Genomic DNA, 17,432 nt, shown 5'->3' with positions numbered 1-17,432 from the left:
CTCCCAGCCTCCTGCCCACTAAACTAGCAAGGAAGTCGTGCAGAAGAAGGTGGAAGGGGAAGAAGAATGAGGGCATTAGACCCATCTCCATTACTCAGGAGGTCTAATTGGGTCATCTCTGTAATGATGTTGAAGTTGACAATGCATCTTGCGCTCCCCAAGTACCTCCAAGAGGAGAAGACTCCTTTAACCTGGCTGACAAAGCTGACTGGGACTTGGTGGCTAGATGAAGCCAGATAAAATTCAAATTAGAAATAAAATCCTTTTTGTTTTTCAAATACAGATGTCTCTAACCAGCCTCACAGTTTCCTTGGCACTTCCAGTCCTGCTGGGCTGCTCTCCCAACAGCCGTGGGAGGCAACCAGTGATGGCAAGCAGTGGTGGCCACCTAAACTCTGAGGAGAGGGGTGACCTTACCTGTATCTTGCCCTCTGCAAGATATGCAAGATTTCTGCAGTATGTGACAGAATGTCTTCCCAAAGACACTGTCAGCTGTCTTTAAACATATTTACTAGCATATCTCAGCAAAAAAATACAAGTGGAAGTTGATGTAAGAGATGCCAACTCTGGCTCAGGGTTTATTTTATATTCAAGTTACATAGCCAAGCTTTGTCAGACACCAAATCCATAGCAGGTTCCAGCTCCAGGCACTTGAGTGTTTTATTTAGACCAGCAGAGCCCAGCACAGCTCAGCTGCAGGAAGCAGACAGTCATTTCAGTCCCTCCAGCTCCAGCCACCAGCCCCACACTGTGCCGCCCAGCCAGCCCTCTCCCCAGCCCCCCCAAGGCTCTGCCAAAGCCCAGGGCTAGTCGGAGCAGGGGTGTTCCTTCTCCTCTGTGCTGCCAGACCCCTGCCCACACAGCATCAAGCACTAACATCCAGGCAGGACTTAAGAACCAAAGGCATCTGGGATGAGAAATGCTCAGAGCCCTTCGGCTCTGGCAGCTGCACAGGGTGTTTGCTGTGGAAGAGGATTTGTGGCAGTCCTAGCCCAGGGTATTATCCCATATACCTGCACACTGGTTATGAAAGCCTTCCGAAAGAGCAGCATCTCTCTGTCTGGCAGAGATAAAGATATGTGGCCCAAGGGCCTGGGGAACTGGGCTCTGCCCCCTGCTCGCAGACAGCAGATAGCTTGATTTCACTAGAGCAAGCCTCAGCCTTCCCAGGCTGAATCTGAGCAACAAGGGAGAGGGGGTGATGACCTCCACACAGAGGAACCTCTTCCCACCCAGCAGGCCAAGCCCTTGCCACATGGACATTTTCCATAGCCAAATACCAGATCCCTCCCCCTCTTCTCTCTGCCCTGCACAGGCGCATCTTTGGCAGTGTAAGCACAGAGGTAAGAATGCCACATCTGGGAACAGGCTGGAGGAAATGCCATTGGACTGCTGGAACTGACCCCATAGGATCTGTGGGTGGGGGACATCTCCTGTCCAGGTTCAGCGGAGCTCCTAGCTGTGCTGGCTGTGGCCTGAATGAGCTGGGACTGGTGTTTCCCACCCGGGAGACAGAGCAGTCAGGCAGGAACAGGCTCCTGTTCGCTATAGGAAGGCAGCACCACAACCAGTCTGGGTTGCAAAGCATTTTGGGAAGATGCCAATCTTGCCACTGCAGCGTCCTTCGAGCCAGTCATCATTCACTGGGAAAACATAAAGGAGGAAGATGAGCCCTGGCCCATGTAAGTGGGGCTAGCGAAAGTTTTCATGGCTGGAATTTAACTCTGGGCAAACCCCAGTGCAAGCCTGTACCTCCTAAGAGTATGAGCCTGAGACAGGACTGGAGGAGCCCAGTCCCTCCCCACAGCTTACTCCAAAAGCCTGTCCCAGTACAGCCTGCAGGCAGGACTGGAGAGCTACCTTCGGAAAGAATATCCAGCACGTCTCCCTTGTTGAACTCCAGGTCCCCCGGTCCCTGCGCAAGGTAAGAGTGCTGAGCCAGCATCCGATAGAGGACGGGTCTGCCCGAGTGGGAGTCCGAGTCCTACAGGAGAAAGTCAGCATGGAGGTTGCAAGGTAAAGCAGAGATGCGAGTCCAGCACAGCAGGGAAGCTTGTCACAGCCCACGTACCTGGCAGCAGAGCGTCAGCCTGCCATCTGTCAGCTGCTGCCACATCTTCCCCAGATCCTCCTCTCCTGAAACGGCACCCACTTCTTTGCCATCCCAGTGCCTGTAGCTGCAAGGGTTCATTAACATGGCTCAAAACGCCTCACTTAGAGCCAAACTTTGAGGCAAGCCTAGCCCTCTAACATTGCAGATACCTTCAAACCCCCCTTTGTAAGCCAGCTCTGAGCTTGTCACCTTGCACAATGACATGGGGCCACCCTGCACGCTCAGTGGGCAGAAACGGCACTGTCAGGGAGCAACATGGTCACCTCCTCATGCACTTACTTGAGGGGAAGATCCTAAACTCTCCTGACTACACTGACTGTGTGTCCCCAGGAATGTCACAGGCAGGGAGACCTCACCCCAGGACCAACTCCCAAATTGCTCTGCATTGACCCTACCGTATCTCAAAGGCTGAGCTGAGGGAGAGAAAATCCAATATACAGCAGCTGCATCTGCACAGAGTTTTTCCTTCTGTCCCCCCATTTACTGACCATGGTACAATTTCCTGGGAAAGACCCTTTGGGCCTCCAAAGCCCATGGAGCTTGTCCTCAAAACCCAAAAACCATGGTAAGGTTCACCCTGCAAGGAAGGCTGTGTGTTCACATCTTTGCTAAATCTCTGCTAGAGTGCTCTGACCCCAATTAAATGTTCCCAGGAGACCAGAGGCAGGTCTGTATCCTCAGGGGAATGGCTGCTGCTGCCCTGTCACACACACACTCATGCACCAAGAGTGCCAGAGGGCCCAGCTGTGCCGCAGCATCATACCTCAGCTTCCCCTGCTCTGCCTGCTGGCCGAACCGCTCCCTCAGCAGAGCCCGCAGGTCCAGCAGAGATGGCACCTCGCCTGCCCTCACCACCACGGTGCACTCGCAGCACGCTCGCAGCACAACAGGTCTGTCTGTGCTGGATGAAGCTTGTCCGCAGGTCAGTGGGATCTGCTGAGAGACGCAGCACCATGGACAGTCTGGTTATTCAGGGCTCTCGTATCAAGAGAAGTGACAGAGGCAACCCCTCGTCTCAGTGGTACCACATAATGGCAGCACAGCATCAAAATGCAGATCTGAATTTCAGAGGGGGAACTACAAAATCAAAGCCTGGGACCGAATGTTCCTCCCATGACCCAGGAAGCCCATTTCTGGGTCCAATTGCACAGGTACCTCCCAAACCCAAATGTGTACGAGCAGGGCCCCAATTCCTCCAGCCAGCCAGAGAGGTACAGCCAAGTCCCCATGTTCTGCTGCCTTCTGTCTGAAGTGCAGCTGACAAAAAATAACTCCAAAGAGGGGTGGCAAAGACAAAGGGAGCGGAGCTGATCTGCAGCTGGCACTGCCAGAGAGGTGCTGTCCTCAAGCAGACACAGGAGCAATTCCAGCTCTATCACACACAGTGGTTGCTGGTGCATCAGGGGACATCATCCCAGAAGAACCCAAAAATGAATGAACTGCAGTACCCAGAGTGACAGGGACAGAAAATGCCACACAGGACGAAGGGGAAAAGGGCAGCAGGTAGTTCAAAGACAGCTCGCTCTCTCACAAAATGGGCTGTAAAGTGCATGCCTGTGAATGCTGCTGTGTCTGGAGCTCTTGGCTCCTTGGAGGGTGCAAAAGGGCACTGCCCTGGTAAACCTTAACCTTGGGCTGCCTCACAAAACTGTATGGTCACAAACTTGGGAGTGGTGGAGGGAAGACCACATGGGAGCCTCTCTTTAGAATGGGAAAATGGGCAGTGGAAGTGTTTTTTCCAGTGATTTTGGGGCAGCTCTGGAATTTTGGAGTATCTGGCCAGGAATCTTGCACTTTTCACAGCCTTGATCTCTCGAGGCTGTGCCAGCTTCAGCTTGTGAAACACCTTACCTTGAAGTCCATTTGGGCACTAGCATCATTTGCAGAGATATTTTCTCCCCTGGGAGATTCTGCAGAAGAAAACAAGAGCAGAGGAACAGTGCCTGCAGTCATCAGAGGCCCCCGGCAGCTCTTCTGCAACCTGCTAGCGCACAGGCAGCCACAGCTGCAGTGGGCAACTGGCCTCTCCGCAGACCCTTAAAGCAGCACAGCCTCACGTCACACCCAGTGGCCCAGAGGACTACCTGGCTTCTGCTTCACATGGAGTCGGCTGGGAGGCACCTGGGCAGGAGGGAGGGGAATCCCATTGCTGATCTTCTGTAACAGAACAACATCAGAAAGGAGTGAGCAGAAGACACTGGAGACTGGGCAAGCTGGCATGCATGACAGAGTAACCCCAGAGCCCCAGGGAGACCAGTTCCTTAACTGATGGGATGAGGCAGAACACTCAGGCTCTCAATGGCCTCTGCAGCTCTCATGGATAGCAGGGGTGATGAGAGGTTTGGTGGGACACTTCCTTGGCCTCCTGACCTTTGCTGGGTTGCTGCTGGAGGAGAGGGAGGTTGCTCACGCTGTGCTGAGGGCTCTCCCTACCACCTGCCGGCTCACTTGGGAACTTGGGCTGGTTTGCAGTGAGACATCCATGGAACAAATGCCCATGTGTGTGCTATGGCCAGGGATTCACTCCGAGGAGAGAAAAAAAATCATAGCAACATCAGAACAACCACGTGCTTCAAAATCTCTCACATGAAACAGGGGTCTGAGTTGCACCTTTCCACACTGGGTTCAGATAGAAAATCATAGTATCATAAAATCCTATAATCATTTAGGTTGGAAAAGACCTTTAAGATCACCAGGTCCAACCGTTAACCTAAACCCTGCCATCCCACCACTAAACCATGTCCCTAAAATTATTTGGCTCATGTGTGGATATGCCTGTGGTGGAGATGGGAGATGAAGGAAGTTTTCTTAAGTCAAAGGTGATGGTTTAGGGCTTAGGCGCATGGCCTCAAGGCAAAAAGCAATATCTGTGTAAGATATTACTATCCCACTGCAGGAGATTAACCTGCTCTCGCTCTACCGGTGAACTAGAACGCCTGAGCACTCCTCACTCCACTTCTGTGCTACATCTAGCAGCTGCAGACATCACAGGAGCAGGCTGGACAAACACGTGCCTCAAACTCATCATTGTGTCCCAGTGGCTCAACAAGTTACTGTGGGTCAGGAGAGCTGTGGCAGCTGCTCCTCTTTGTGTGCTCCATCAGCCCACAGCAAGTAAGAGACAACAGCACCTAGGTCAGGCTGTGATGCAAGACACTGTGGCCTGGATACGTGTCCAGGCCCCCAGATTTTGCTGTAAAGAGTTCCAATGTACAGAAAAAAAACCCCCAACCAACCAAACAAAACCAAACAACATTTTTTCTGCTCTTAACTATTCTGTTGTTCCAGTCCAAGAGCACTTGGTCTTCACTCAAGGTGTCTGAGCTGAAATACTCTATGTTTCTCTCACATGTTTGTTCTATCCTGTGATAATCTTACAAACATCCCAAATGTATTTCTTGGTTCCTTCCTCACTCCTGGTTGCAAGGTGTCAGCTCACCCATTTATCCATCTTTGTGGCAGGCTCCAGGAGAGAGCTCGGTATGTGCAGCTTCTGTGGGACACAAAGCAGAGTGGAATGAGATAGGAGCTGCCGCTGCGGCAGATGCAGCCCCAGCCCACCCAGCCCCAGTATCTGTGAGCCCCACACTGCACTGCTTCTGCCCTTGCAAAACACTGCTGCCTGCTCACCCTACTGCAACACAAGTGTGCCTATGAAGGGCCCAGGGTTGGGTAAAATGGATGCTTGGGAAGAGAGCAGCAGGGATGTTGAGAGACACCAGTCCAGCAGCATTTATGTGTCTTCTGACAATCACTGCTATAGAGCTATTAATTTCAACTCATCATTGTGAGCAATTATGCTTTTTCCTTCCCAGTGTCTATTGTTTTGCTTTTTTTTTTTTACTTTTACTTTCATCTGACACTTCACTGGGCAATCAACCAGCACATTCAAATACTTCTGTAATTGTTCACTGTTACCTCCAGATGCTTCAGGCTACACTGAATGGTTTGATTGTCTGTCATGGAACATGGTCACCTTAAGCAGCACTGTATCACTATCCCTATTACTGTATCACGTACGAACATGCTAAATGCTTAGCTTGCAGCAAATTCTCTGTGGGGACATCCTTTCTTTAAAAAAAAAAAAAAAAAAAAAAAGAAAGAAAGAAAAACCTGTTCATTTATGCCCACCCTTTATTTCTATATTTTAATCTGTTATCAGTCCCCAGAGCACCACCTCTCTTGCTCAAACAGCTCACTGTTTTTTCAATGGTCTTGTGAAGAATCTTTTGACTTTATTCGGAAATATAGGCAGGTAATACATTCACTGGCTCAACCTAATCCAGGTATGCACCAGCTCTTTCAAAGAACTTCAGTAGACATGTGAGAAATGGCTTCTGTCAACAAAAGATTTTCCATGTTGTCACATTTATCTGTTTCTATTCAATCTGTTTACACTATAGTTCCCTAGTCTGCAGAAAGATTTCAGATTTGCTGGGCTTAAATTCCTTAGGTCTTCTCTAGAGCCCTTTATAAAACCTGCCTGCACAGCTGAAACCCTCCCCAAGCCTTCCCAAAGTTAATTTAACAGAGGCACTACACGCCAGGTTGTCTCCCGTAGAGCCTCTCAGGTGACAAATACTGCTCTAAATGGTAGTCCTTGGTGAGATCTGCTATCCTACACAATTCTACAATAGGATCCTGCATGGTGGAGAGCGCAAGTGCCCAAAAGATGCCCTTGTGGAGCTACAGAGATGAATGGCAGAAGCTGGTGGGAACCAAGCGTCAGAGAAATCTATGGTTAGGTCTATGGTCTGTAGAAATGAGCTCCTGAACTCATCCTCTGCTCTGCAGTGCTACAGGTGGGTCCCCAAGAAATGTGCTCAGAGGGTTGCAGCAAGCTCCTGTTCTGAGGCAGGGCCATGGTCTCTCTGCTGGTGGGGATGGGCTGGAAAGCCCACCCATTTTCCTTACCTGTCCATCGTGTATGGCTGTAGCCCAGCCATCTACTCCTTTCGTCAGCACAAAGACCAAACTGCTGGCTTTCACCACCAACTTCTCTGAGTCCTCAGTGTAATAATGGGACAAAACTCGGTAGTAGCCTGACTCACTGTCTCTGGAAAGAGAGAAGGAGAGCATCTTTACTAACCCTGGAGTTCTGGTGCTGGCTGGCTTTGATCCAGAACACTGACTGATCCAAACTGGCACATGCCAAAAGTTTCAGGTGTTGGGAAATTGTGATTTCCATTGCTACTCTTTGGTCCAACTGGGAACAAAAGGAGCTTGGAAAATGCTGATTTCCCAAATGCAGCTGCCCCATTTTCATTATACTGATAAACATCTCCATAACAAAACAATTAAACTCAGCCCTGAAGTACTGTTAGTACAATATCACCAAAAGAAATTACTTTCTTGTTTGCTGAACCAGGGCTGATATTGGCTCAAGACAGCATGGCTGGGAGTGAGTATTTGGAGCCCTGTCCTGAGAACTAGGATGGGACGGCTGAGCACCCTCTGCCACAACCTCTCTCTGCTTCCATTCCCCAACCATGGCACCATGCATGCCTCTCCCAAGACTACTGAATCAACTCCTGCAAACTGCCCTGAGATTATTGCATGAGAGGTGCTACTGAACCGCAGTGTCTTTTGCAGCCACACAAGCCTTTGCATATTTGTCATTCACTCCACCCTTGCCGAGAATTGGGTGTGAAACCCACAGAGCCTTCAAACAAAGACATCAGAGAACAAAACATGACCTTCTGAACAGAAATAGCAAGAGAAGAATTAGACCAGGATAGAACTGAAAACTTACCGCAGAGCTTCAACACTGGGTTCATAAAAGCCCTGTTTCTGTGGGGGGGAACAACAGCATCTATTTAGAACAGTACCTTATATAGCAACAGTGCCATCTTATTTGCTGTCCCTCTGAATACCACACTGTGCTATTTTGTCTTTACTTTTGACCACATTTGTCACACAACAGCACCCAGACAGAAGTCTGCTGCTCCACACCTTACCAGGATGTGCCTTCTATTTCTCCCTCTCCCTCTTTATCCCATAAGTAGGTGAGTAACCAAATTTTTCCCTTACCCTTGGTTCTAAGAAACTCCTATTACAGTGCAAGCCAGACACGCTTATGCTGACGAATTTACTAAAGTGCTGGGTGAATGCATGTGGAGCCTAGCAAAGTCTCCACTGCTGTTTTGACATGGTGAAGAGACAAAAATGCATCTTCAAAGGGCTGGAGACTCACATCACTGAGTCCCTTCCAGCCAGTGCTGAAGCCCACCACCTGGCTTTGAAAGGCCCTGTGAATCTGGTCTGATATTGCACCGTTTTTTTTCAATAATATATTCTTACCCTGATGGTGTTAAGATCTGAGGCCCTATGTGGAGCTCCAAGCCAGCTCCATTCCTCCTTTCATAGCTATGTCCTGCTCACCTGAGGCCTGAGAGGCTCGAAGCCAATGTACTCATCATTGGGAATGATGGATGAGATCACCTGTCGGAGGACAAAGTAATGACTGAATCCAGGTTGGATGAAGAGACTCTCAAACTTCATGCCAGGTTATCTATTCAGACCCATTTCCTTCTGACATCCTAAAGTCAGACAAAGTAGAGCCATGCATATAGCAGAAAAAGCAGAGCTGGATTCCCAAAACAGTTTCAACTGTTGTTATCCCTTTGTTTTTAGTCTTTCCAAGGTTTCTTTACAAGTACGTAAATTAATTACTTTCCCTTCCCTTTATTCATGTCAGAGCTCTCTGGCCTCTAGCACTTCTGCTGATTGCACTGGTTGCAGAAGGGAACAGAGGAGTTCTCTGCTGACTTGCATTAAAGGATGTGACAAAGCATTTGTCTCCCAAGTGCCCGCCTGTCCCACTGGGAATGCAGCAGTGAGGAGGAGTGCGCTGGAGGAATGCACTTCTCTTGACAATGCCACTGTCAGCAAAAGGACAACCATGGGGTTCCCTAAGTACCTGCTCAGCTTTTTCAGAGTTTAAAGTGACCAGGATTGGGAAGGCTTTTTAACACCAAAGTGCAGTTTTGATAGAAGAGGTGGCAATTCTCACAAATTTTGGCTTCTTAGTCCCAGATGCCTTGACTGGCTGCAAGCCCTGACAATCCTGCTCTTGTGTCTCTACCAGTGGAGCGGCCAACAGTAATGCTCTCTGGAGATGTCAGAAGGTAGGATTTTAATCTGCTTGCTGTTAATCTTAACGATCACATGTTTGTTCATAGAATCATAGAATCGTTTAGGTTGAAAAGACCTTTAAGATCATTAAGGCCAATAGTAAACCTCACACTGCCAAGCCCACCACTAAACCATGTCCCTAAGTGCCACATCTACACGTCTTCTGAATACCTCCAGGGATGTATGAATCTTGTTTCCTAGACACAGAAGAGATTTGCATATCATCCAGAACAGGACAATATGTGATCATTTTCCTCTGGCAACACCTCTTTTAAGAGAATCCAGCTGTTTTGCGAGTGTGCACCCCCCACCCTTTAGGTACTTTAATTCATATTACATGTAGCCGCAGACAACTACAAAACAGAAGTGGACTTGGGCTTTGGTCCAAAAGGTATACAGATTAAAGACAGACAAATGTACAACAGAGCCATACAATCAACCAAATTCAAGAATAAGAATTCCTACTAGTAATTTGGCATTCTTACCACACTTCTCAGCTAAGATTTAATGATTGAGCTGTAGAAAGGTCTTGTATTATGAAGACTTCATTATTTTTATGGAATATCACAGCATAAAAAAAAGAATCATAAATAATTAAAATTCAATTACATTTGTGAAAATAAATAGACCACAGAACATTTTGTAATGGCATGTTCTTGATTACTTAGTGTTGGTTCGCTTACTTTCTGGCAATCTTGCCTACTAGTATGAAACATCCATATATCAAAACCTTGTGCAATTTGTCCAACAAGAGGTTTGTACTCAACATGAGCCAGCAGTACCATTTTGCATCTTATGAATTCTCTTTTCAAAATCTATAATTAATAATTCTCTGACCCTAAAATGTAAACTTTAATGTCAATTTAAGGCACAACCAGGTCCTTAATATCAGCTGGGATAAGGATATACACTGGCAATATTTCAAGAGGAAGAAAAATTGGGTTGGAAAATAATGTCGTAACACAAAGTCATAATCATAGCACCAGCTTCAATACCATCTCAGGCACTACACAACTGGGTCTCATTAATCCCATTGCAGATTACTGCATAATGATACTGTCATGCATCAAAATCATGTAATATAAACTTAGGCCATAACTTCAAGTAATGCAGCAGGTCCCCTCTACCAGCAGTCGGTATGACCTTCATAACAGGGTTAGAAATGACCAGCCAGACACACAAAACAATTTTTGAAGCAGGTGACTATGAACACAACACTGTAAATCTAGATAGCAAGTTAGGCACAAACACTTTATCTTTAAAACATCACTAGCTTGACATTTTTTATTCACTAGGAGAATTAATGTTTTGATTTGCTTTTGTTTCATGGGAAATATAATAAACACACACGCATTCTTAAAGAAAATTATAAAGCAGGTAGGGGGAAAAGCAACATGTTAATTGCAGGTTGATAGACTCAATACACAGTTACAAAATTCCAGGAATTAAGCTGAGCATTGCCATGCAGAAGATTCAAACCTATTCTCAAAGTTATCTGTTACCTTGGGTTTACCCAGGAAATCTTTTGAATCCAGCTGTTCAACTTCCTTCTTTCGTGGTCTGAAAAATTCCCCGAGAGGAACCTGCATGGGCTCTAAGAACAGATGGTCCTGGGGCAAGGAAAGCAGATAAAGGAAAACCCATCAATTAATATTAGATGAAATACAGCAGCAGTGAAAATTTGCAGTATAACTTCTCTGCGTGGGCAAGATCAGCTCCAGGAAGACACTGGGGCAAAAATTATGGCTGTGAACTGGAAAAAGGTCACTCAGGTTTAACAAGCACATGCAACCTAAGAGCTCAGCAGCCAGTACCCAGTGTTGAGTCAAAGACAAGTCTGTTGGCATGGGAAGGGAGTGTAGTGGAGTAGGGTTTATTAAACAAATCTCTAAGAAGGTTTTCTATTTGACTTCAGCTGTTTTTTTTTTTCTCCTCTGTTCAACCACTGAGAAGCATGCTAATAGAAAATATAAATAATACACTAATGTAAAGGACAAACATGATGCTAGAAGAGATGATCAGATTAAAAAAAAGTGATCGTTCCTTAGAAAGGATACAAATAAGATAAGGAAGTATGGAGGCAGCAAAATAATGAACCCTCCAGGAAGAGTAAATTGGAGATCTGCAAGTTGTTCCTAGTCATAAAAGTCTATCAAGAGGCTATTATTTAGAACCAATCCTGGAAACAATTTTACGCTCTACTTCAACAATAAATGTGATTGTCATTAATATCTGAGCTGCCACCAATTGTCATTGAGGCCAAAGGGACTCAAAAAAGTCAGCCAATATAATGAAAACAGAGACCCTCCAAATCTGCACTTAAACACTGTGTAAGGCAACTTGTTTAGAGATCAAGTATGAATAGAACTAAGCTCCTGAACAGCAGGGACTAGAAAGTAAACTCTCCAGCCTGAGAGGTTGTCCCATAATTCTCCACTACAGTGTTTCTGTGGCGTGAAGCACCTGGGGGTGATGGAGCTACTTGATTAGCTGAAGCACTAATTTGGTAGAGCATTGCATACAAACGGCTTAGACTCTCTTACCAGGTCACTAAGGTGGTGGGCAGACAGGAAAACCCAAACATACAACAATGAGCACATTCTGGTCTCTTAAGCCCAATACACATACCCAGGAACTCATAGAGGTGGTCTTACCTGCACCCGCTCAAGGGCCAGGTCCAGGATTCCTGTTCTTCCTTCAGGTCTCCACACAATGGCCTTATGTAGGGTGGCTCTGGCCTCCTGCCACTGCTGCAGCCGGCACTGCACTGCTGCAGTGCTGTACAGCACCTAGGGCAGGCAAGGAGGGAGCAGAGCTCAGAGGGCTGAGACCGAGCAGACACCCAACGCACTTACTGAATTCAGCCAAGAAACAGGGACCAGGCACTGAAACACCACAGATGCAGCAGCCGGAACAATCTACTCCCCACTGGCCACAGGAAAAGCACTCTGAGCAGCACCGCTGAAAAAACTTCATAATCAGAGTGGAAAGAGGTAAAAGCTGTACCTCCCAGCTGGTTCCTGGGTGTGCTAGAGCTGCTAGCTCTGCTCAAGGCAAGGAGAGGTATGGGGAACACCAGATGCAGACTGGAACCACACAAGTTTTACTTTTATCTTTCCTGCACCTGAAAGGCCAGTAAGGATTTTCTTGGCAAGTTGCATGGTTGGGTTTTTTTTTTTTCTGTATGTGACTAGGTGATATTTTTTGCTGTGCAGAGTAATCCTGACTCCCTTTCATTGGAAAATAACTTAACTGAAACTATTCCACATTGTAGTGGGCTGTGAATGTGCAAATTGTCAGCTGTAGCTTGTTACTGTTTAGCAGCATGTAAGTATGTTCAGTGGTGAACTGGCAAAGTGTGGGAGTATTACAGACCGGGTGTTGGGAAGCCTGGATCTATATGCTGAATTAAGAGTGGGAGATCTCTTGTCACTGGCCAACATTCAGAGCATGGAAAAGCTGCTGGCCTACAAGGCAGAAGTGTGGCCTAACAGACTGGCTGTCAAATATGTTGTTATCTTGTATGATAGGGCTATCAGCTTGCAAATTACTTTGTGGTATCTGGATGCAAGCAGTGATTGGGACAGAGGTACAGCTAATAGGATGCTTTTCCTTCACTCCTTAATCATGACAGTAGAAGACTGCTGTCTGGGGGTGGTGGTGACGAAGAGCCATCCTGAATATCTACAGGAACTCCAGAGACGTTCCCTCTCAGAGAGGCAAGGCAGCAGTTCTCACTCAGCTCAGGAGTACTATAGCCTTGCAAAAGGCAAATACTTCCACATTTTCAAACCATACAGCATATCCCCTTCCCTTGAGAGGATCAGGTGCAGCATGTGAGAGGCCACGCGTGAGGAAAGCTAATGGCACAGTTCTGCAGGAGGATTATGTTTATGTATTTTGAAAAATGAGTGGCAGTTACGTAAGAGTGAGATACAATCAAATCGGGATGCAAATCCTGAGTCCGGAGTGCCACCACAGTGAGTGCATGTGTCCTGGCAATGCCTAGGGCATGCAGAGCGAGGACCTGTGTGCTGGTACCTGAAAGGGTACCAACCTCCTCCCAATGGCCCCGGGGCACTCCTGCAGCCCTGTGCCTTTCCAAGGGAACCTATGGTTTCTAAGTGCGTGTGAGCTCAGAGAAGACAGTGCTGTGGCACTGAAACTATTAAAAACAATGAGGTTTGAGTAATACCACAGATGCCAAGAATAGCTTCTGACTGCCAGGTATAAGGTGCATGAAAATCAACCGAGACTGAAGGAATGGTTTCTGGGCACGCTTGACTTGAGTTATACAATACCTCAGTGGTGTGGACTCAGGACAGATGACAAAATGAACCCTTGCAGTAAAGTACAGTTTCTAGGAGTATTACATTCCAAATATTACAAATATTTACAATCAGTTCAGACTTAGATCTTTTTTTGAACAGGATGTGGCAGGTTGACTCCTGCAGTAACAGTGTTAAGAGCTGCAGAGGGAAGTGTTACAGAAGCAAAACACAGCTTGCAGCCCAGTGTGTAGAGTGAAACACAGAGGTCATGTTAAGGCCACTTGCTACCGTTGGAAAGACAGGCTTTCATGCACATAAGTTTCTCAGCATCTTCATTATGGACCAGCTTTGTTCCCATCTGTCTATATTTCAACCTATTTCAGCTTTTAGAGCTGAGGAGTTCACAAAACTTACGTGCATATTTACATGTAAGCATAAACATCACATGCAGAGATAAGCTAAAAAACTACAACATACAAACTCCTGTGCTCTCAACAGTTTCACTTTTCAAAGTGGTTAGTTTGCCACACTCTTCAGAGACGACATTGTTCTATGACTTTCATGATTAAGTTCCTTTAAAAAAAGCAAGTGCAAGCAGAAAGTTTTTACTGTTATAATGTACTGTCTTAGAAAGCTCTTGGGTTACTAATGCCTACTGCTGAACACCTGGTGAATACCCCCAGCAGAAGGGAAGGACTGCTGAGACTGCTTGATTCTTACCTCCCATGCGTAGAGTATGTGCCTCAGCCCCAGCTGCTTGTAATCGATGAAGGGATTTTTTCTTAGATGACTGAAGGCCATGTGATAGTCAGAGAGAGCTTCTTCGTACCTACAGTGCAGGGAACAGGAGGAATTGAGACTGAAAAAGCTGAAGCCTCTAAGAAGTTGAAAAATCAAGCTAGCAAAAAAAGTGATGTTCTCTGCAGCCTGGACGAGGAGAGCGGCACCGGAGATGTGTGTCATCTTGTGACCACAGAAAATTCCTTGTCCTCTCCTTGTGGGTAGTTAGAACAAAACAAATGTGGTGTGTCTGGGATTATCTGCACAGTTTTAATGATTGGGATGAATAGTACGTTTTGATACCTGAAATAGTTGCAGTTCCAAGAAGGAGAAACTGTAAAGAACAGAGATTAACAAATGCTGTGACCTCCTTACCCAGCTTGCTGTTGGCAGTTTTGTCCCAGCAGATGTCTCAGAGGAGAAGCGAGGGCTAGGATACCCCTGCTGCTGATGAGTGTACATGCATGAGCAGACCAATGTGAGCAGAAATTTAGAGAAAGTCTAAGGATAAGGGAACTAGTCTGAATTTACACCAGCTATGCAACTGAAATCAAAGCAGGTTCCCACTGAGGCTGCAGGTGGTGAAACGATGGGTCCAGGAAGGGCTGTGCACCCGACCAAGAGCCAGTGAGCTTGGCCAAGAGAAGGTGTCCAGGTGGATGTGGGCAGGTGGGAGCAGCATCTGATGAGGGAAGGAGCCATGGGGTGCTGGTGGCTGTCACCTCCTCGGGTGGGGGGCCAGTCTGCAAGCTGTGCAGCCTCTGACCTGCTGCACAGTGCGTGTGCTCAGTGCAAGCTTGCTCCACTTCTGCCAGCTGCGACACAGTGCTGGGAGCAGAGCAGAGCAGCTCCAGCGTGCCGGCCAGGGCTCTGCCATCCCTGACTACAGCTCTGCTGTCAGAGGCACAAAGCATTTAGCTGCTTGACAGGCCATCTGTGAATCCAGAACTGCTCACTTTAACTCCCTCTCAGAAATAAAGATAGTAATTTTGTGGAAATAAAGGTCTGGAAAATATGGGGAAAGTAACAGGAAAGTGAATAACTGAACTGTTTAAGATTGCTGGAAGAAGTGAATTTTACAATCACAGAATCATTTAGGTTTAGGAATGAAGTATGACTAAAAGGACAAAACTGAAGACTGAAATGGATATGTGTCTCACTCACATTTCCAGCTGCAGATGGACAAACCCTCTCTGGAAGTAGCCAACAGCAAGGGAGTTGTCCTTCGCAACGGTTTTATCAAACGCCTAAGGAGAAAAACACAGACACATCCCAAGGATCAGTTACGACCTCCCCTGTTGATGCCTGGGTGTATGCATCCAGCCAGCCATGTCCAGGCTGCACTCGCACTGGGTGCAGAAGCCATCTCTGGGCTTGTGATCAGCTCCTCTGGACTGATGAGCACAGGGCTGCAATCTGAGCTGAGGGGTGGGAGGCAGCTCCACGTCATCTTTCAGGTCTTGGCTCTGTACGAGTTGAGCTTCAGGTTTTTATCCTTCTTTTGGAAAACGAGGTAACAATAACATAACAAATGAGATACATTTGCCATCCAGCATCTTGTAATGAGAAAACCATGTTGCCTGGAGCAGAGTTTGCCCTGACAGTGGGAACGCTGGGGCCAGACCAAACAGGGAGGGCTGGCCTAAGCAGCCTGTGGTGATGAGTATGCGAAGGGGTGCAAGGGAGAAAGCTGAAGGACTTTGTGCTGTGCCTGCAAGCCAATATTTCTGGTCCAGTTTCCAAGCTAAATACAGGCAAGTATTAGCAAAGCTGGTAGCAGCTCATGGCTGATGGTTCAAAGTAATACTGTGCTAAGTAACACTGTGCTGGGAAAACTGTCTTAATGTCTTTCTGAGGAAGCTAGGAGGTGTGCTCCTTCACTTATTTTTTCAAAGAGATGGCAGGTAGATAATGAATTGAGCCTGAAACTCTGGATTTTCTTGTTAGTGCCTAAACAGGGATAGGGTTGCAGGGGTGAAAATGTGTTGCAGGAGGTCAGGGAGTGACTGTGACTCTTGGCGAGGTGGCAGCTGGCTTCTCCCACAGCTCTGACAGCACACCTTGCTTTAATGGTCTGCTTTACTGTGCTATCAAAGACAAAAAATAAGCAACCAACCATTGACCTATGCGGAAGTATAGCTGAGCTTCGCAGTTGAAGCCCGTTCATCAGGGCTAAAAAAGAGGCTCTCGGGCACTGTTGTGCCGTGCTCGCTGCTGTCCTTTACAGCAGTTGCTCTGCCTGGAGCTCCATGGCTCTGCGCCAGCCACTCCGACACAGCGCGAGTTTTTCTCACTATCATTAATAAACAGCTTAAATGCCAGCCCGCCGGAGGTGCAAGGTGCTGTAATAAAAAGGCTTTTCCTCGGGGCGCTCACCCGCCTGCCCCGGCTTCTCTTTGGCAGCCTCGGCCGCCCGCGGGGCCAGGCCCAGGGCCGTGGGGCTCCATCCCCCTCTGCTTTCCGGCGCGATGAGGAACGCCGCGTCCTTCACAGTCGCAGTTTCAGCGTTAGTCACTCCGAAACTGAAGCGGGGAAGTCGTGCCGCCCGTTCCAGCCTCCCCCCGTCACCCCTGTGGCCTTCCCGGCCCGCCGGGCCCTCTCACCCGCAGGGCCGCCTCGGGCCGTCCTGCCAGCAGCTGCACGCAACCCACGTTGAAGCAGATCCTGGACGGCGGCTCCGGGATGCTGTCGAAGATGTCCAGGGCGGCCTCCCAGGCCCCGCCGTCGGCTGCCAGGACGCCCTGGTGCCAGCGCCTCACCAGCTCCCGGTACGCCATGGCCCGCGGCGCCTGGCGCCCTGCCCGCCTCCCCGCCGCGCCTCACCTCACCTGCCGGCGGGCGGGAGCGGGCGGAGGCGGCCGGACTTCCCCGCCCGCTCCCCTCCTTCCTCAGCTGGCCTCGGCTCTGCCGGGCGGGGGAGCCGCCCGCTGGGACCCAGAGCCCGGGGGAAGGCGGGCGAGGGGCCCAGCGCCTCTGGGGGAGAGAGGCAAGGCCCTCCATCGACAGAATCACACAGAATCAATCCCAGACCAGCAGGGGCTGGCAGGGCCCTCTGGGCATCACCCAGTGCTACCCCCCTGCTCAAGCAGGCTCACCCAGAGCAGGGGGCACAGGACGTCGTCCAGGCCAGGGTT

The 17,432-nt window shown here is 48.3% G+C and overlaps 1 protein-coding gene across 1 annotated transcript; it reads right to left on the bottom strand.

Annotated features, from left to right (window-relative positions):
* Window positions 1-1,469: 1,469 nt before the first annotated feature.
* NOXA1 (NADPH oxidase activator 1) lies at window positions 1,470-17,075 on the bottom strand. Its single transcript, XM_035891900.1, has 15 exons — window positions 16,902-17,075; window positions 15,463-15,545; window positions 14,239-14,347; window positions 11,902-12,036; window positions 10,750-10,857; window positions 8,495-8,554; window positions 7,866-7,903; window positions 7,028-7,169; window positions 5,553-5,606; window positions 4,198-4,270; window positions 3,965-4,023; window positions 2,877-3,046; window positions 2,072-2,177; window positions 1,861-1,984; window positions 1,470-1,643 (listed from the first exon to the last, which is right to left on the bottom strand). Exons 1-15 carry the CDS (start codon window positions 17,073-17,075, stop codon window positions 1,546-1,548), a joined length of 1,533 nt encoding a protein of 510 aa, XP_035747793.1. The 3' UTR covers window positions 1,470-1,545.
* Window positions 17,076-17,432: the final 357 nt, after the last annotated feature.

Source organism: Egretta garzetta, unplaced genomic scaffold (genome assembly GCF_000687185.1).
Source record: "Egretta garzetta isolate BGI_Z169 unplaced genomic scaffold, ASM68718v1 scaffold143, whole genome shotgun sequence".
In the NCBI taxonomy this organism is placed as follows: Eukaryota; Metazoa; Chordata; class Aves; order Pelecaniformes; family Ardeidae; genus Egretta; species Egretta garzetta.
The sequence above is the reverse complement of the archived record's forward strand: the minus strand, read 5'-3'. Positions and strand labels throughout refer to the sequence as shown.